Source organism: Taudactylus pleione, unplaced genomic scaffold (assembly GCF_031769625.1).
Source record: "Taudactylus pleione unplaced genomic scaffold, aTauple2 ptg000009l, whole genome shotgun sequence".
NCBI lineage: Eukaryota > Metazoa > Chordata > Amphibia > Anura > Myobatrachidae > Taudactylus > Taudactylus pleione.
In genome coordinates this window covers 13584588-13606114 of record NW_028284412.1, presented here as the reverse complement: position 1 = coordinate 13606114, position 21527 = coordinate 13584588, and the positions used below count along the sequence as shown (strand labels likewise).

The 21527-nt window shown below is 46.5% G+C and overlaps 1 protein-coding gene across 3 annotated transcripts in view; it reads right to left on the bottom strand.

Annotated features, from left to right (window-relative positions):
* Positions 1-21527, bottom strand: part of ARL13A (ARF like GTPase 13A) — a 127650-nt gene that overhangs the window by 22908 nt on the left and 83215 nt on the right. For all 3 annotated transcript variants that reach the window (XM_088467385.1, XM_088467386.1, XM_088467387.1), the window contains exon 6: positions 3612-3717. In XM_088467385.1, coding sequence (XP_088323511.1) covers positions 3612-3717 — 106 coding nt within the window. The remainder of the gene's footprint in view (positions 1-3611; positions 3718-21527) is intronic.

Below are 21527 nucleotides of genomic sequence, written 5' to 3'. Positions count from 1 at the left end.
AAACGTCATCATCCCGCCTTCCGGGTCTCGCGGGTTTTGGATCCTATATAAGGTACCCGCGTCGGCGCCATTTTCTCACTCGGGGCTGTGGACAGTGAAGAGGGAGGGTGGGAGTTAGGGCTGGCTGGGCTATGTAGTGTAGTGCAGAGTAGTGTTGTGCTATGCTGCGCTGTGCTGCTGTTGTCCATAGGGGCTGTGTCCACTACTTCAAAGTCCATAGGGGCTGGCTGTGTTGTGCTGTGCTGCTGTTGTCCATAGGGGCTGTGTCCACTACTTCAAAGTCCATAGGGGGTGGCTGGACTGTGTTGTGCAGTCAGTTGTCCATAGGGGCTGTGTCCACTCCAAAGTCCTGTGCAGTGTCCCAGTCCTAAAGGGGTGCTGTAGTGTTGTCCAGGGGGTGCTCTGTCCGTCAGGGGTGCTCCCCCCAAGCTAAAAAAAAAATATTTTTTCTGTGTTTGTGAATTGTGTGCACAGTAGCCGCATGTGCATCAACAAAGTAGTGCCAAGCGTGCGCCTGTGTCATAAGTAAAGGGCTGGCTGGCTTGACCGTTAAAGGGTGCTGTAACCCCCAAAGTACACTCCAAACCAAATAAAAAAATATTTTCTGTGTTTGTGAATTGTGTGCACAGTAGCCGCACGTGCATCAACAAAGTAGTGCCAAGCGTGCGCCTGTGTCATAAGTAAAGGGCCGGCTGGCTTGACCGTTAAAGGGTGCTGTAACCCCCAAAGTACACTCCAAACCAAATAAAAAAATATTTTCTGTGTTTGTGAATTATGTGCACTGTGGCTGCACGTGCATCAACAAAGGAGCAGTGCCAAGCGTGCGCCTGTGTCCCATAAGTAAAGGGACGGCTGGCTCATTTCTTAAAGGGTGGTGTAACCCACAAAGTGCACTACTCTCCAGCAAAAATAAAAAAATATTTTCTGTGTTTGTGTGCGCCTTAGCCGCACATATATATCAATATAACATAAATGGAGGACCAAACTTTCTCCGATAAAAATAAAATAGGAAAAGATCAAGAACCACTTCCTCCTAGTGCTGTTGCTGCTGCTGGGAGTTGTTCATCATCCCAGAGAGGAAGTAGGAACACCACTACTTTTACTAAACAATTGACCCTCCAACAGTCCCTAGCGATGAGGATGAAGTACGACAGCAGTCATCCTGAAGCAAAATGTATAACTGAGGCCTTGACTGCTATGTTGGTGTTAGACGTGCGTCCGGTATCCGCCATTAGTGCAGTGGGATTTAGACAATTGATGGAGGTAGTGTGTCCCCGGTTCCAAATCCCGTCTAGATTCCACCTGCATCCTTAAAGCAGCAGCGACAAGCGTGCGTCTGTCTGTTAAAGGGTGGTGTAACCCTCAAAGTGCGCTCCACAAACAATAAAAAAATTCTTCTTTTTTTTTCTCTTTGTGAAATGTGTGGGCTGTAGCCGCACCTGCATCCTTAAAGCAGCAGCGACAAGCATGCGTCTGTCTGTTAAAGGGTGGTGTAACCCTCAAAGTGCGCTCCACAAACAATAAAAAAATTCTTCTTTTTTTTTCTCTTTGTGAAATGTGTGGGCTGTAGCCGCACCTGCATCCTTAAAGCAGCAGCGACAAGCGTGCGTCTGTCTGTTAAAGGGTGGTGTAACCCTCAAAGTGCTCCAAAAAAGAAAAAACTATTTTTTTTATGTGTTTGTGACTTGTGTGCGATGTAGCCGCACGTGCATCAACACAGTAGCAGCGCCAAGCGTGCGCCTGTGTCATAAGTCAAGGGCCGGTTTGGACATCTGGTCCGGACTGAAGGACGTGCCAACAATTTCTGACAAGTCTACTGTCACTGCATATGATACTGTCCTCAAAGCAGCAGCGACAAGCGTGCATCTGTCTGTTAAAGGGTGGTGTAACCCTCAAAGTGCGCTCCACAAACAATAAAAATATTCTTCTTTTTTTTCTGTCTTTGTGAAATGTGTGGGCTGTAGCCGCACCTGCATCCTTAAAGCAGCAGCGACAAGCGTGCGTCTGTCTGTTAAAGGGTGGTGACACCCTCAAAGTGCGCTCCACAAACAATAAAAAAATTCTTTTTTTTCTGTCTTTGTGAAATGTGTGGGCTGTCTGTTAAAGGATTACATCGGTGACAGCATCCAAGTAGGCATGTCAGACAGTCCGTACCTGTACTGGCAGGAAAAAGAAGCAATTTGGAGGTCCCTGTACAAACTGGCTCTATTTTACCTGAGTTGCCCCCCCTCCAGTGTGTACTCCGAAAGAGTGGTTAGTGCAGCCAGGAACCTTGTCAGCGAAAGGCATAGGAGGTTGCTTCCACAAAATGTGGAGAAGATGATGTTCATAAAATGAATTATCAACTCTTCCAGGGAGACCAGCCTCCAGAAGGTACAGAGGGACCTGTGGTTGTGGATTCCAGCGGGGACGAATTAATACTCTGTGAGGATGAGGATGTACACAACACTGAAGAGGGTGAGGAATCGGTGGATGAGGCGGATGAGGACGACATCTTGCCTCCGTAGAGCCAGTTTGTGCAGGGACAGATTAATTGCCAGCTTGTTTTGTGGGGGCCCAAACGAACCAATCATTTCAGCCACAGTCGTGTGGCAGACCCTGGCGCTGAAATGTTTGGTTTGTTAAAGTGTGCATGTCCTGTTTATACAACATAAGGGTGGGTGGGAGGGCCCAAGGACAATTCCATCTTGCACCTCTTTTTTTTCTTTGAATTATGTACTGTTTGGGGCCTAGTTTTTCAAACTGCCATCCTGTCTGCCACTGCAGTGTCACTCCTAGATGGGCCACGTGTTTGTGCCGCCCACTCGTGTCGCTTAGCATAGTCATCCAGCTACCTCAGTGCAACCTTTTGGATATAAAAACACTATTGTGAGGTGTGAGGTGTTCAGAATAGACTGGAAATGAGTGGAAATTAAGGTTATTGAGGTTAATAATAGCATAGGAGCAGAAAAACCCACAAATTCTGTGATTTTAGCTGTTTTTATGTTTTTTTTTTTTTAAAAAAAACAGATCCAAAACACAAAACCCAGAACCCAAAACACGGAAGGGTGGTTTTGGCAAAACCAATCCAGATCCAAAACACGAAGAAAGATCCAGATCCAAAACCAAAACACGAAAAGTGGCCGGTGCACACCCGTAATATATATATATATATACACAATTGTTTGGTTGTATATATTATTTGGTTACAATAAATTGATTATTTCTCATAACAATCTTTTGGTGTTCAATTATCAGATATTTATCGATCCATTTTATATTTCTGGATCACTCTAAATATCGCCGGACATCAGGTTAATAAATGAATGTGCATGGTGCATGTACATCCTAGTTAACAGATGAGAAAAATAAATATAACTACTGTACAGTAATTCCAAATAAAATAAATATAACTATTGTACCCTCTATATTTCACAGATAGATTATTAATACTGGTTTCAATAATTGCGTCATTTGTTTCCTGTTTGATGACCACAAACCATCACAAAGTGGACAATTCTGATGACGGCACATGCAAAACAGAGGAGAAAGCCTATTTACTACTTTATACAATATGTTATCTCCAAATACAGCAGCTGCTAGTACAGAATGGAAAAGATGACGTCACGTACGATTCTGCAAAGGGTCTTATTCTCATTCACCAGTTTTTCTAGTGACAGCAACTCAATAATTTCACTGGGGAGAAGTGCACCAGCTTTGTCCTGCTTATTGGCTAATCTGAAAAAGAATAAAGTATTAGTTATTTCTATTGAATATGGGTTTTCACTTAGAAGAAAGATTTGTGTGTAGAAATGGGTGTTATGCACAACATGCAATTTTGCAATCCAAACAAAAAGTAGAAAGTAGAAAGGACGGGGAGAATGGAGCACAAATGTAATAGCAGAAGGCAGAATATGGTCCAGAACTGAGAGAATGGGACGGAGAATAAATCATTATTATTATTAATAATAATTTGTGTGTCCCAGGTGTAGATGTGTATTGGGTGATGTGCACTTTTGCTTGGAAAATGGTAACCACTGTGCTTAGAAGCAGTTAGGGTCGGGAGGTAACCAGTGGCGGATTTTGCCTAGGGGCTGCGAGGCTGCAGCCCCCCCCAGTAAAATCCGCCACTTCAGTGTAAAGTCAGTGACTGCACTCTCTACACTACTGTGACTGACAGTGGCTGCCTATTGGAAGCGCCACCTGCCAATCAGATATACAACAGGCAGTCTCAGGGGGAGGTGTCTTCTCCCCCTGGGACTGCCAGTCCGGACTGCTATTAGCAGAGAGCGGGAAGCCGCTACTCTGCCTTTTCACCAGCTCTAACCGGATCCTAGGGGCAGCAGACGATGCAGCCCTTTGGAAGCCAGTTACATGCGCAGCCCCCAGCCGCTAATGCACATGCGCGTGTCCCGTTGCCTGACAGATTGACGCCAGGACCTGCATAAAGAGGTGAGTGACCCTCGCGTTTTCCGCGATGGCAGCCCCCTTCATCTAAGAGGGTAGGAGCCGCCGCTGGAGGTAACCAACCTCCTTAGGGGAGAGATAGCTTCTAATAGTTTCCGGATCACCAACTAGTATTTTAATTATTGCTGTGTGTATGACGTTTATGATATACAGTATATGTGTTACAAATGGACATAAGCAAGTGTGACAGAATGATAAAAGAAGGTCACCCCCACATTTACAGTGGATGCACGGTCTGCACCAAGAGTATAGACGTTTGTAATACCGCATACATCACATCCACTGCCTTCATCACTAGGGAGGATCTCACATTGAAACTAGGTACACACTAGACGATTATTTTTTTATTTACCTTTTCCCAGCGGCTGCTAGTCTCAGCGGAATTGGTATGGAAACCCGGCTGCCGCATGGCCGGCAGTTCGATTCCCGGCAGCGGCACCCCGACAGATCAGCAGAGCCCGGCAGCGGAAGGCCGACAGCGCTGGAAATCCCGATCGTCTCTAAATGTAAGTATAACCTAACCTAACCCCCTAACCCTCCTTAGGGGTGTCTAACCCTAACCTCCCCCTAAGTGCCTAACCCTAATCCCCCCTTCCCCGCTGCCTAAACCTAAGTCCCCCGGGGGGGTGCCTAACCCTAACCTCCCCGCGGGGGTGCCTAACCCTCCCTTCCCCTAGCCTAACCCTAACCCTCCCAGGGGGGTGCCTAACCCTAAGTCCCCCCCGGGTGCCCTAAACCTAACCCTCCCCCCTCCGCTGCTGTCCGCTCGCGGCACCCGGCATTCCTTCGATCAGGATGCCGGGTGCCGGTCTCCCGGCGTCGGGTAAATGACAGGCGTCTAGATATAGATGCCGGTCATTTATCCCACGCCAGGATAAAGCAGCCGGGAAGCCGGCTGTCGGTATTAAGGCAGCCGGTTTCCCGACTGCATAACGTCTCAGCAGCCGCTGGGTGGTGGTTCTTCTGTGCTGACCGATCAGAAGTGGTCGACAGCACTGCAGACACTGCGGAAGGGTGCAGGCAAGCTAAGCGACCGGAAGGTCCCTCTGAGAGCAGCAGCTGTGGGAAGATTATTTTCCTGCAGCTGCCTTTACTGTTTATTTGACTAGTCGGAATAATGTGACCAGATCATATATAGCACTGCCTGGTATGGTCGGTAAAATGTGACCATGTCAGGCAAGTGGTTAATGGTCTTCTGATGGCAAGAGACAGCTCCCAACTGCCATCTCACAGGCTGTGTTTGAAAAATGACAGTTGGGAGCTGATTGGCTGGCACCTTATCACAGACTTATCACTTTTCACTCTGTCTCCTAACACTGCTTAGTAAATAGACCCCTCAATCCTTCTGGATCTCTCTGCAGCATTTGATACAGTGGACTGGATGGCACAGTCCTTAGCTGGTTCAAATAATTTCTCACCAGCAGGTCACAGAGAGTTTCTTCTGGACTATACTCATTATAACCAGTGCCACTTCCAATGTGGTGTCTAACATGGTTCTACTGTATACTATCTCCAATGCTTTTAGCAGTATACATGCTACCAGACATCATGGCCTGGTCTACCACTGCTATGCAGATGATACACAACTGTACCTGTCCTTTGCTCCAGGTACTGAGAACCCAATACCAACCCTAAATAGCTGTCTTGCTGAGCTCCATGAGTGGATGAGTGCCAGTTGGCTGCAAATGAACCCTGATAAAAACTGTGGGCCTGATTCAGAGCCGCTCGTAAGCGGCCACTCGTTCGCTCTGAGCGATGTTCGCACAACTGCGCATGCGTATGGGTCGTAAAATGCGCATGCGCAAACCATTGCGGTCGGAAATCGTGCGCTCGCAAAACAGCGAGGGGCTGCTAATTTGATTGACAGAATGTACCGTTTGTGGGTGGTAACAGAGGAAGTGCTTGAAAACGGGGGAGTGGAGATCCGAACGCAGGCGTGCCTAACGGTCAAAAGGGCGTTTAATTGGAGTGCATAATTACTAAAGGAGCGTCATCGACCGCGTCACTTGATTGTCTTTTAGCCTGAACTGCTCACAGTGATAGCGGTAAGAAAAACCTACCACAAGCACTGCGAGCAGTTCAGATGCCTTTCGATGTACCCGATTAATCTAATAAATACCGGAGATGACGTGTGATGCGAACGGCAAAAGGGCGTCTTTACAAAATAGCGAGCGCATTTTTCGTTCGCTCGCTCAGACAGAGAGGCGTCAACAAACGGCAAAGAGCGAGCGCTCAATTTAAAAAAATGCGTAGGGGTCCCCCTATAATTAAAACCAGCACCGGACCCAAAATGACTGGGGTTTAATGCCACAGCCCGGAGACCCTATTACCGGGTCTCCAGGGCCAAAGAATTCTCACCCCAAGTCGCTCAGGCCAAGCCGGGGTCCTCGGGAGGTGGGGACCCCCAAAAAAGGGGTCCCCCCTCTCCCAAAACCCCAGGCTTGGTCTGAAGCCCGGGGCTCTTCCCCGCACCCCTGGGCTGTGGGTATGTGGGTAATAAAGTGGAAAATCAAAGAAAACTATTGTATTTTACAGTGGAACTACAGGTGCCAGCATGCCTGCCCTTTGGCACTTGTGGAACTACAAGTGCCAGCAGGCAGCCGGCACCCATACCTCCACTGTAAAATAAATAGTTAAATAAAGACAGTACACACAAATCGTATACAGTAAAAGTTTAATACACACATACCTCACACATACTTACCTGCTGCCAGATGTTCCCATGAAGAAATCCGTGTGGAATGACCTGCAAAAAAGATCCTATACTCACCTCCATCCTCGCGCTGGTTTCCGTAGCATCCAGTGGGGGTCTTCACAAAAAAACAAACCGAGTACCAGATCCATATACTTACCATTAGCGGTGTATGTGTGTGACCACATACACCGCTAACCGGCTCCCGACTGTTCAGTGAGAACTGTTGAAAAAACGTGAAAAAATCCACCTGCTGCATGCACCTGCAATCCCAAAAACACCTGACCCATACTTGCAGCCCCCCAAGAAGCCTATTTCGCTAGTTTTTATGCTTGTCCCCCCCACTTTTCACCCCAACAATTACATGTCTTTCTTGGGGTGTTCTTAGGTTTTTTGTTATTTTTCTATGGCTGATTTGTCCTTTAGCGACTGTCCCAAAGGTTGTGAGTCATTTCCCCACATTTGCACCCCAAAATAAAGATTTTGCACTTCTTTTCACGTATTTATTGGAGAAACTTTTTTGCCTATTACAATGCATTGAGTTTCCGCTTAGGGGAAAAAGTCCTGGAATTGAATTAGGAGATAAGTCGCGGACAGGCGAAAAGCGGCAATAGGCAAAACTTTTTCACCAATTACGGCTTTTCGCATCTAATTGAATCCAGCCCATAGACTACTGCAATGCACTCTACTTTGGTTTCCCAGCTAAAGAATTACACCACTTGTAGATGGTACAAAATGCAGCTGACAGGCTATATACCAACCAGAGAAACTACAAATTTGGTAAATTAGTGCACTGCGAAGATGCTGTATATATAATTTATTGATTTATTATATACAAACCACAAATATAAAAACAATTGTTTCATAAAGAATAGAAAAATGCAGACTATAAAATTAAATATTAAAGCAGTGGTGTCAAACTTTGGCCCCTTCAGCTGCAGTGGAACTACATATCCCAGCATGCCCTGCCACAGTTTTGTTATTAGGGCATGCTAAAACTGTGGCAGTGCATGCTGGGATATGTAGTCCCACTGCAGCTGGAGGGTCCAAGTTTGACACCACTGCCTTAAAGCAATAAAATATATACTGTCAACTTGTGGCCACAGGATATTATTTATGCGTGCATGCTTCCCTTTCTAAAAAAACTAAAAAACAAGCCTTGTCCTGGAAAAGGGCCACTGTGCGTGTATCATGCCAGCCAGCTCATATACACGCACAGTCACCCTTCACCAGGATATTGTATCTTACTAACAATGGGTGAATACAATAAACCTACCTGGCATGTAATAAATTATAAATTAATCAATTCTACATTTAAACCCATGCATGGGAACATTATTATTATTAGTGTCTATTTAGTAGATACTGAAAATAGACGCTCATTTACAGTACCTAGTGATAAGAATTTTATTAATTCTATTACTTTTTTCATCATGAAGCGTATCTTGCCCTTTAACAAAGTGTTACCCATGTTTGTAACATGTGCTCATGGTCTCATGAATGATAGGCATTGGGAAAATTTAACTTTGTTGAAGAGAAAGTGAAACTAAAATATTGATACTGTAGTACACAACTTTAATCAACAGATGGCGATAACAGTCAGCTTTCTACCTGAGGTCTATAAAGTGCTTTTATCTCTCTAGCGCTCTGCAGATTTGTATTCCTTATTTGTATTATGCAGCTGTCCCTAAATTATTAATCAATTTTTCTCTTAATGTACTCTGCTTGTCTGCCTTACTACCTTAGGTCTTTATCTACATTGTCTTCTTTTTCTCTGAAACAAAAAGAAGATAATGTAGGACAATGTACATTGCCCTCTCTTCACTTGCTTTTGTTTTTAAAATGTATACTTTTTACCTTTCCTTGTTCAATTCTCCTTTCTTTCTTCTGTGCTACCTATCCATGGAGTCTGTTCATGTAGATTGGATGATGATTATTAGTTTGATGCAATATATAGTTGTGCTAAGTAGCAATTCCTGTCCAGTGAAGCGATGCGAAAACAGTGGCCCTCTGCGATCCTGGCTTCAGCTTCGGTCCCCAGAAATATCGCAATCTCGGCAAGCTGGACCTGTCTGGTGGAGCAGCAGATCAGACAGAGCAGTGTGGGGGGGCAGTGGGAAGTCAGCAGTATGAAGTGACCCGGCATATGCGGGTCACTTCACTAATATACACGATGTGTCCTTCTACATCTATCAATAAGCCACACAGTGCGACATGCCTGGCATGAGCCGCCAGGTCCCGTGCACCTCTGCTAGCGTTGTGCGTCTTTTTTTTTGTTGAAAATTAATCTAAGTGGCAATGCGATGTAACTAGGATGCACCAGGAGATGTGTGACACTTGTATATCTGTGTGTGACTGAGTCTGTAAACGGAACTTGGCGTGGAAAAAAGCAGTGGCCACTGCATCGTAGCACTTTGTATGATGATTCAGAGACTAAAGGTGCCCATCCACTAGCAGATCAGGGAAAGATGGTGCGATTACAACATCGTAATCGTACAGTCGTAACCCTAGGGGGTGCAGTGCCTACAGTGAACGATTGATCGTTCAGTGTAGGCACATCAATATTCCCCGAACATGACCAGTCTGTCGTTATCAGCAGATTGGCCTGCATATTCGGCCGATGATTGATGTCGGAAACGACCAGCGGGAGCGCGCATGCCTGGTCGTTTCCGACATTTGGATGCACGATTTGCGGCCGATTACTGAGCAATTGCACGATTACGATGTCGCAATCGTACAGTGTAATCGGCTAGTCGATGGGCGCCTTTAATCGCACACAAGTGTCACATGTCAAATTAATCAGCACAGTCTCCTGGTGCATCCTAGTTTCATTGCATTGAGACTTAGATTTTCGCGAAAAATACGTCTCACACTAGCAGTGTCTCACGGGACCTGGCACGCCGGGAGGGGTTGTTTGGCATGACTGAAGCAAAGATGTGCGAGTAAACATCTGTATTTGCAGGATAGAGTGGCGTCGAGGATGGAGGTAGAGTGAGCTGGATGTGGGAGGGTAGGGGAAGCAGCAGTCAGCAGTATGAAGTGACCCGGCATACTTCTATATTCACTCGGAAACCTCCTCATCAGTGTAGTATTCTCAGTGTCCCGGACACAAACAGGAAGCAGGGGCAGATTTTGTTTCTTTGCCATGTTTTCCCTGGCTACTTCTGATTGGCTGGGGTCAGGGAAGGGGGAGGATAGAACAGGGAGAAGGCAGGAAGACAGCGGTCTTCACTGCTATTCTCCCCTAAGGCTATCATTACTCCATCCTGAGTGTATGGGGAAGAGATATGTACACTAATCAGAGGCACTTCTGGAGAAATCTTGATTTCTCCACGGTAACCCCTTCTCTGAATGGGACAAAGGTGTGAAAGACTCTGTTATCACTGATAAAGGGCTGCTCATTGCTACATGAATAGACCACCATGTCTTACGAGCCAATTTTCTCATCCCCCACCAGGGACGGACTGGGGCTGTTTGGCAGTCCCCTAATGCGCCTCCCAGGAAAAGGGGCGTGGTCACACATCATGGGGCGTGCCATGAGCTACGGGGCGTGGCCTCACTGCACGCCCCCCCCTTTTTCAGTGTACCGGCTGAGCAGAGCGCTGGGAGGCGGAGCTGCTCGGCCAGGTTTGCAGCCGAACCGGCCCATCAGCCCTTCTGGCATTTGCCAGAAATGCCAGATGGGCAGTCCAGCCCTGTCTCCCACAATATCCATGTGGCAATGATAATTTCTTATTGTTACATATCATGGCAATAAGAAACAATTTTTTTGGTGGACAATTTATCAAGATTTTACAGAAGGGCCAGATAAAGCCTTTGGCGGCCCGAGGCACTTAAGACTCCTCCTGCAGCCTATTGTACACTGGCAGTGTGGTCCACCAAGGCGGGGCGGGGCAGAGCCCAGGGCATTCGCCACTTTTAATCTAGACAGTGGTTCCCATAAACACCTGTCCCTGCTTACGCTTTCACTGTACTGTCATTCGGTCACGCATATGCAAGCATGGACTGGCAGGAACAGATCCAAAGACTAGAAAATGTAGCCTATACAAGTAATACAACATGTGCCACGGTTCGTCCTGATCCTCTATCCACTGCTGTCAGCACAACTCAGTACACTGCTCCTGTTATCTCATAAAGCTTTTATTTTGCTGTCTATTGTTAATACTGTCTTTTTGGATTGCCAGCTCCTATTTTACTTTGAAAGAAGAATTTGTTTCAGTTCATTGTCATGTCTATTTATTAAAGGGGCTCCATCCTACCTACTAAAAGGCTACAAGTGGCATACTTCCCAACATTAGAGGGTAGTAAGGTAATTAGGACTGGGGACATGGCCATGTCATGGAGGGGGCATCTCCACATGAAGCAGGGGCTTGTCTATTACCTGCAGCATACAACTGGTGATAGGAAGTGGACAAAAGAGGGATTAGGGGCAACTTCTCCACTTTATCTTTCTTTGAAGCAGTGGCGGTTCTAAGAGTGGGGGGTGATAAGGGCGATTGCCCCCATAGCACACAGCCCCAGCCCCCCACCCGAGAGACAACATGATGATCAGAGTGGATCATAACACACAGCTGTACCGCTGTTAACGGTGCTCAGAGTAAGCAGCACACACCCGCAGCCTTGCAGGAATTCTCATTTCACGTAAAACAGGGAAACCCTGCCCATGTTCTGGCAGATCCAAGATCATAAGTCCAATAATGTGCATTGAGGTAAATGGCTGGGGAGGCACTGGCTGGTATCACAGCCAGATTTACACATACATATATGAACCTGAGGGTTCATGTCGGCATTATACAAAGGTGCAGCAGTGTATAGTTCTGGAAATTTGGTGAGTTTTGATAAGGCATGTGCAGAAAGGGTAGACAGGGGAGGCAGTGCCTCACCCGCCATACACTTTTTACTCCAGAGTTTTGACTATAAAAATTATTAGAGTAATACAAAGAAAAGATTTATAATCTTTTCTTTCATTTTTTCTTATAATTTTTATTGTCAAAACTCTTGATTATACCAAAGTATGACAGTAAAGGCTCTGCCTCACCTTTCTCACCTGACCGCATATCACTGCATAAGTCACTCACTGCTGCCGGGAGTATGTGCACCCTGTGTGATGGTGTGTGTGTGCCCTGTGCCGGTACACCGCCAGGTGACTGTGTATAGTGAGCGGAATGGTAAGGGTGACAATCTCCAGGGGAAGGGTGTTTGTATTATACAGGGTGACTTCTGGGGAAGCCCCTATTATTTTGAGAAATATTTCCTATACCCAAAGAACGACCACTCATTAAGGACTTTTGTGATAATAACGGTGAGTACTCATTACTACCAATATGATTTAAAAAAAAATCAAGAATTAAAAGAAAAGTTTATTTTATGGTGCGTATGTTATTAAACAAATTGCACACTGCCGACACGTAGCCTTGGTATAGGGTAATTACATGCTGCAGCCATGTAGCCCAGGTATGAGGTCATTGCACGCTGCAGATGTGTAGCCTAGGTATGAGGTGCCTGCACTCTGCAGACATGTAGCCCAGGTATGAGGTGATTGCACACTGCAGTCATGTAGCCCAGGTATGAGGTGATTGCACACTGCAGTCATGTAGCCCAGGTATGAGGTGATTGCACACTGCAGCCATGTAGCCCTGGTATGGGGTCATTGCACGCTGCAGACATGTAGCCTAGGTATGAGGTGCATGCACTCTGCAGACATGTAGCCCAGGTATGAGGTGATTGCACACTGCAGTCATGTAGCCCAGGTATGAGGTGATTGCACACTGCAGTCATGTAGCCCAGGTATGAGGTGATTGCACACTGCAGTCATGTAGCCCAGGTATGATGTGATTGCACACTGCAGACATGTAGCCCAGGTATGATGTGATTGCACACTGCAGACATGTAGCCCAGGTATGAGGTGATTGCACACTGCAGTAATGTAGCCCTGGTATGATGTGATTGCACACTGCAGACATGTAGCCCAGGTATGAGGTGATTGCACACTGCAGACATTTAGCCCAGGTATGAGGTGATTGCACACTGCAGTCATGTAGCCCTGGTATGAGGTGATTGCACACTGCAGTCATGTAGCCCAGGTATGAGGTGATTGCACACTGCAGTCATGTAGCCCAGGTATGAGGTGATTGCACACTGCAGACATGTAGCCCAGGTATGAGATGAATGCACACTGCAGACATGTAGCCCAGGTATGAGGTGAATGCACACTGCAGACATGTAGCCCAGGTATGAGGTGATTGCACACTGCAGACATGTAGCCCAGGTATGAGGTGATTGCACACTGCAGTCATGTAGCCCAGGTATGAGGTGATTGCACACTGCAGACATGTAGCCCAGGTATGAGATGAATGCACACTGCAGTCATGTAGCCCAGGTATGAGGTGATTGCACACTGCAGTCATGTAGCCCAGGTATGAGGTGATTGCGCACTGCAGACGTGTAGCCCTGGAATGAGGTGAATGCACACTGCACTCATGTAGCCCAGGTATGAGGTGATTGCACACTGCAGACATGTAGCCCATGTATGAGGTGAATGCACACTGCAGTCATGTAGCCCAGGTATGAGGTGATTGCGCACTGCAGACGTGTAGCCCTGGAATGAGGTGAATGCACACTGCACTCATGTATCCTTGGTATGGGGTCATTGCACGCTGCAGACATGTATGGGTAAATTTACTAAAGTGAGAATTTTCAGAAGTGAGTTTTAGAAGCAATGTTGCCCATAGCAACCAATCAGATCTACTTAACATTTAACTAGCACCTGTTAGAACAGGGGTCTTCTACCCGTGGCCCGCGGAGCTGTCGGGTGGCCCGCCGATCGGGGGGTGCTGTTCCCCAGCGGCCAGCCACCATGCTCCATTTGCCGGCTGCCCACTGACATTTTTTTTACCAGCGGGCGGGCGCCCGGCTCCCTACCTGCACCACCAGCCGGAGGCTGGAGCTCACTCCTGAGCTCTGGCTTCCGCAGTGTGTGCAGTGCACTATGGGAGAGACGTCCTATAGTTCAGACAGAAGAGCAGTGGGGCGGGCCGGGGGCAGCAGACGTGGGAGCAGGGTTTAAAGATAAGTAGTAGTTTTTTTTTATTTGTAGCTTCACTACTACTAGGGGGCATTACTATTAGGGGCATTTCTTTTAGAGGCACTACTACTAGGGGGCATTACTATTAAGGCTATTTCTTTTAGAGGCACTACTACTAGGGGGCATTACTATTAAGGGTATTTCTTTTAGAGGCACTACTACTAGGGGGCATTACTATTAGGGGCACTAATACTAAGGGCATTTCTATTAGGGGCACTACTACTAGGGGGCATTACTATTAGGGGCACTATTACTCAGGGTATTACTATTGGGGCACTACTATTAAGGGGCATTTCTATTAGGGGCTTGTACTGGGGGAAATACTACAGTATTAGTGCCCCTACTTGGGGCACTAATACTGGGGCATTGCATAGTGGGCACCACTCCTGGGGACACTAATACTGGGGCACCACTAATGGGGGCATTGCATAGTGGGCACCACTTTTGGGGGCACTACATAAGGGGTACTACTACTACTGGGGACACTGCATAAGGGGCATTACCACTGTGGGCTCTACATAAGGGGCAGCAATACTGGGGGCACTGAATAAGGGGTACTACCTCTACTGGTGGCACTACATAAGAGGCATTACCACTGTGGGCACTGCGTAATGGGAAGCACTACTGGGGGCACTGAATAAGGGGTACTACCACTATTGGGGGCACTACATAAGAGGCATTACCACTGTGGGCACTGCATAAGGGGCACTGCACTACCACTACTGGGGGCACTGCACATGGGGCACTACCACTACTGAGGGAACTGCATAAGGGGCATTGCATAAGGGGCACCACTACAGTGGGCACTGCATTAGGGGCACTACTGCTGTGGGTATTAGGTGTAAGGGGCACTACTACTGTGGGCATTGTGTATAATGGGCACAAATGTGGGCATTGTGTAAAAGGGGCACTGCTGTGTGTCATACATGAATAAGGGACACGACTATGTGGTGTAATGTGAATTGGGTGAATCAAGATTGTGCTACTGTGTGGCGTATAGCTTAGTGGCCCTCGGGCTTGTTCGAATTTTTAATGTGGCCCACACTGTGTAAAAGGTTGAAGACCCCTGTTCTAGAAGATAATAGCTAGAATCTGACTGGTTGCTATGGGCAACATCACTTCTAAAACTCACTTCTAAAAACTCTCACTTTAGTAAATTTACCTCATAGCCTTGAATGCTAGTAATAGTTGTTGCTAATTTTTATTTTTGAATGTGTTATTATGTTTTCATTTACTTTGTTTGTTTGTTTTTTTCTATGCATTAGCCCAAGCTATGAACTAGAATATGTTTTGCTCTTTCAAAAAGAGGTAAATTCACTTTGATTTATTTAAACAGTTATAGATTGAATACAAGTGGACCCAAAGTTTCTATAGATAACCAGGGACCTCATTCAGAGGTGGTCGTTAGTTGCAAGCGGTCGCCCTGAATCAGGGCGGCCGCTTGCATCCTGAACGGCCGCCTCCTTGTCGATCGTTAAGCTTTGGGTTACCACCCACAGCTTAACAACCGACCAAGTTGATGGTCGCGATGGTGATAACCATCGCGACCATCAGGGCTTACGACCAGACCCTAAGGTTGGGTCTGGGCACTCGTAAGCCCCAGGGAGCTTTCTGCTCTGATGGAGCAGGAAGCTCCCCACTGACATCACTGATGATGTCAGTGCGGCCGCCCACAAAACGGTAGGCGTTCGTAAAGGAACGCCTCCATTTTGGAAACCACCCGCCCGGCCCAATATTGACAGCCGCCTCTTTGGTAACGAGCTCCGGAGTGACAGAGTTTCTCTGTTGCTCCGGGGCTTGCACACGCGCAGTACGGCCGCTGCGCGTGCGCAGGCCAAACCATCGAGTCGGATACGAGCGCATCGGCGCTCGCGACCGACTTTGAATGAGGTCCCATATACCAAGCTGCTGTACAGGGGTGTATCTAGGGGTCCGAGCGCCCCTGGAAAACTAAGGGACAGGCGCCCCCATCCAATGATTCAAGGATTGCTTCCACAGGAAATAAAATAACACACACTGATTCGTTGCCCCCACAGCCAGAAAATAAATAAAAACAAACATTGATTCCTCCCAGCCCCCTAAAGAAGAATGAGTGACCACTGGGCTGTCACAGATAGCTGCAGAGCTAATTGCAGGAGACCAGCCTGCAGTCGCTTCAGAAAGTCTAGACCAGTGAGTGTTGCCCTCCAGAGAGTCTAGACCAGGCCAGTGGGTTGGAACTTGGTCCCACTCCCTCCCTCAGCTCATCACCGTCCTCAGCCCCTCATGACCGTCCTCAGCCCCTCATGACCATCCTCAGTCCCTCATCACTGTCTTCAGCCCCTCATCACTGTCCTCAGCCCCTCATCACTGTCCTCAGCTCCTCATCACCAGACCCTCATCACCTCCCTCAGCCACATCACCGTCCTCAGCCCCCATCACCTTCCTCAGCCCCCATCACCGTCCTCAGTCCCTCATCACTGTCTTCAGCCCCTCATCACTGTCCTCAGCCCCTCATCACTGTCCTCAGCTCCTCATCACCAGACCCTCATCATCTCCCTCAGCCCCTCATCACTGTCCTCAGCTCCTCATCACCAGACCCTCATCATACACCTCAGCCACTCATCACCGTCCTCAGCCCCCATCACCTTCCTCAGCCCCCATCACCTTTCTCAGCCAGCCCCCATCACCTTCCTCAGCCAGCCCCCATCACCTTTCTCAGCCCTCAACCGCCATCACCATCCAGCCACCATCACCTTCCAGCCCCCATCACCCCATCAAAGACAGATCCCAACTTCCTCGGCCCAAGTCCTCACGCTGCTGTACACTCCTCCTGCCTGCTCAGTACTCACCTATACAGATCCTGGCAGCTGGAGTCAGCAGTGTAGCATGTGCCCTAACTGCTCCCTAACCCCTGATGTGAAGGGCATCTAGATGCTGCCATTAGGCATGTGTCCTCTCCTCTATCAAAGCACGCATGGTGTGTGACGTCACACGTCACTTAGGGGTCACGATGCGTGGCCGCCCAGTGATGCCAGATCTAGACTCTGTAGTGATTGTGAAAGACTCAGTGTGTATGTGTATACTAAGTCAGCTGGGAAATCAGCAGGGCGGGCAGCGGGGAATTGGTGTGCCCACAAAGGGATAGAAATGGCTGTGGGTGGCACCCCCGGGTGGCGCCGACGCCCCCCTCGGCCGGCGCCCCTGGCAAGTGCCATCATGGCCGATAGAAAAATAAGCCCCTGCCACTGTATGTTGTCCCCTAGAATATAGTATAACTGCTATACCCAGTTGTTTGATTTGAAGTTGTAATTTACCTCTTTTTATGAGGCTAGAAAAGGATGCTTAGGAGAGTGCTCTGGCAGTCTTTCTTTTTTACTTGGTTTCGTTTACAGTGCATGCTATTTTGGGAGATTACTGTAACTGTGAAAAATATATTCCTGACCTTGGCATTTGTACTGTATTTTCTTAGGACAGGGCATAATGACAAGTGAGAAGAGTGTGAAATTTGAAATGTAAGGGGGAAAAAAGGGATAGAAGAAGCAAAAAGATAAATAATAAATGGAGACAGGAATAATTACACAAAGCTATGACATAAGGTAATTGCCTGAAAATGGGAGGAGCCAGGACTGAAAGTGGAAGGAGGAATGAGTAGATGGGGGAGGAGTCAGTATTCATTCTTAAACCACCCCCCTTAAAAGAAAAGTCTAGATCTGCCCCTGGTTTGATGCATCTCCCCCTATATATATTTTGTCTGTTTCTCACATCATCTGCAAGGTCATTCAATTCAGTCTGCCTAGAGTGTGTGTTATGATCCTGGATTCTTTCAGGCCCTGAGTATGGCTTGTTCCTGCATTGCTGTTTGATTTCTGGTTTTGTTTTTGTCCTGTCTTGGATTTCCACCTTGCTACCTACCTTAGTGGCTTCTGCCAGGATCTGAATTTGCATATTATTATCTCTATTATTTTGTTTATATCTTATGTTATATTTTGCACATTCCCTAGCATGGTGTTTGCTTTGTGCCCCTCTGTTTCATAATTTCTCCTATACTGTATAATTGTTTTGTTCTGGCACATGCAATAAACATTGTGTATTCATATTTTCAGTGGCCCAGAGTTGATGTACAACTAAAGAAATCTGGAAATACAATATGCACTGATCATGGCATGCTGTTTCTAAAGCTTGGACATGATCAAAATAAATAGTTAAACTGTACACTTTTGTTGCCTTCTGAATCAGATGATTGTCTGAGACTTCTGTATATTATTCATGGTCTTCCTTCTGTGGGTCTAGCCAAAGCCATTCTAAACTTCCAGAAACACTAGTCCATTAAGGTCTGAAATGTCCCTGCGTCATTGAGTAGGCACAAATAATGACCATTGCATTTATATGTCCCATTGCTTCTTTTAAAGAAGATTTTAGCCTGTCCAAATACTTGCAATGACTTCTGCACTGGTGAGAGGGGTAAGATGCCCATACACTAGGGATGTGCGCTGACCCCCATGTTTTGGTTTTGAATCTGTATCTCCTTGTGTTTTGGATCTGGAGTTGGTTTTGTAAAAACAGCACCTTGCGTGTTTTGGTTTTGGTTCTGTTTTTTTTTTTTTTAAATTGATAAAATCTGCTAAAATCAGGGAGGAGGGAAGGCATTTACGAAAAATATTTTACTCATTCACATCAGTCCTTGCCCCAGAAGAATCCTTGAGCGCTATGTCTGCTGCTGCTGCTGCTGCTTGAGCGCTATGTCTGCTGCTGCTGCTGCTGGGAGTGGATTTTCATCCCAGAAGGGGACCAGGAAGACTACTAGTAGTGCTTTAAAAAACAATTGACTGTTTTCCACTTCACTAGAAAAGCATTTCCAAACCTTTACAGGAACATTAAAAAACTTAATTAGTGGCTTCCAAAATGTCCACTTAATCACAGATATGTGGACAAGCCAAATGTAAGATTTAAGATTTAAGGTCTAAGTCTTGCATTGTGTCTTTCTTGAGAATCCTTGACCACATTGCCTGCTGCTGCTGCTGGGAGTGGATTTTCATCCCAGAAGGGATGAAGACATTGTGTCTTTCTTCCCAATGGACACAGATATCAAGAGATGCAAAGAGCTGTTGTTAAGCAAATAGTCAGCTCAAGTGGCATGTGATGTAGTTGTGGCTTCTCCTTCAGTTTCTCCAGCAAGTGCATCTGCCGAGAAAAAACTAAACTTTCTGAAAAAAAACCACTGGGGATGCAGATGAGTCAACACAACCAAGTTCTTTTGTCTTGTGCCCAGGCATGACAATGGGCTTTTCCTTATCATAGGCAACAACTGTTTCATCCACTGGTGCCTAATTTACACAAACGTCATCCTCATCAACAACATCCTCATCATCAACATCCTTATTAGAGTCAGCTATACAAATATCCTGCTCATCCTGGTGCACTTTCACAGAAGCATTCTCAATTTCTATGTCAGCATGTTCACTTGTGCTTATATCATCATAAGAGACAGAACCACCAGTCATAAATAAAGGCAAAGGCCTTAGCCTTTCCTTGCCACTGCATGTGGTGAAACTGGGATATTGCCAATTTTATGTCTTTATGCAGCTAACTTTCCCTTTGATGTTTTCTTCTTTACCACTGTAAAAGATTGGTTCTTGATTTTAGATGCCCTGACTTAAGCCCTATATGCCCTTGGGTATCAGCTTTAGTAGATTATGTAGATGGACTAGTATCATCATGACTGGTGGCACTGGCAGCAGTGCCAGCACTAGTACAGTATGTGGTTCCTGCTCTCCTCTCAAATCTCAACTGATCATTCTCCATATCAACAAACATGAATGAAGTGGGATACAGCACACACACGTCAATTTGTACCAATTTTAAATTTTACACTGTGGTATCAATGACCTACAGTGTCACAAGATTTTTTATGAATAAGAAAAGAATAACACACTGTGCTGCCACTTACAGTGTCACAAGATTATTTCTGAATAAGAATAACACACTGCGCTACCACTTAGTGTCACAAGATTAATTATTTATGAATAAGAATAGCACACTGTGCTAACACTTAGTGTCACAAGACTAATTATGAATAAGAACAACACACTGCGCTACCACTTACAGTGTCACAAGATTAATTATTTATGAATAAGAATAAACACACTGCGCTACCACTTACAGTGTCACAAGATTAATTATTTATGAATAAGAATAACACACTGCGCTATGAATTTTAGTGTCACAATACATGGATGATAAACTGCGGTCTGGCCGGCAGTGTCACAAAACAATAATAGCACAGCTAAGTTGCTAACGCACACACACAAAAAAAATATATATATTTTTTTTGTGGATTGATATTGATATTATTAATTTAATTTCACTTTTATTATTTTTACACTGGGGAAGAGCAGCCCCTTGATGAACAACACAGACAGCACCCCTTTTTTATGGACAACAAAACACTCCTGCCGAGTGCTGACAAACCACCTGCAGAGTCACAAATAAGTGGACGATAAACTGCGGCAGTGTCACTGAACAATAATAGCGCACAAGCACATAAAAAAAGCACTTTTAATTTTTTTAACTGGGTAAGAGCACCACTAATTGACAGATCACCCCCCTGGACAACACAAAACCCCTTTATTGACTGCAACCCTAGCCTGATGGACAGGACAAAAACACAGAAGCAGCCACAGTTAATTGACAGGACAAGTGGCACAGCAGCTGCAGCACCCACTGAGGTAAGTCCCCCTTTATATACTGCAGCCTAAGTCCCTTTATGGACAACACGGTAGCAGCCTTCAGGCCAAGACCCAGACAGGACACACACACTGAGTGACTGACAGTGACTGACCACATCTGCTAGCTTCTCTCTCTACAGTCGGAGTGAAAATGGCGCCGATCGTGGGGACCTTTATATAATCCAAAACCTGCGAGAATCCGACAGCGGGAGGATGATGAATTTTGCCTCATTTTTACATCCGAGTGAAGCTCGGTTCTTGCCTCGGATCTGGAACTTCGGGTGGGTCCGGTTCTCAGAGAATCGGACCCGCTCATCTCTACCATACACGGTGCGATATAGCAGCCGATCCGACAAATTGGATTGATATTGCTGCTATATCGCACAGTGTAAGGGCATGATATCGGCCAGAGCGTGCTCCCGTGGGGTTGTACATCGCACCCCCAGATCTTACTGCAGGTTCAGTTGATCTGGGGTTGCGATGTGCGATCCCATGCAGCGCTATGCGGGTGGGGGAGGGGGGAGCCGGCATATCGGGCAGTCGGCCACATGATCACACCATGTGTGGGTGCTGCCCTATATGTCGGACGTTGGATCCC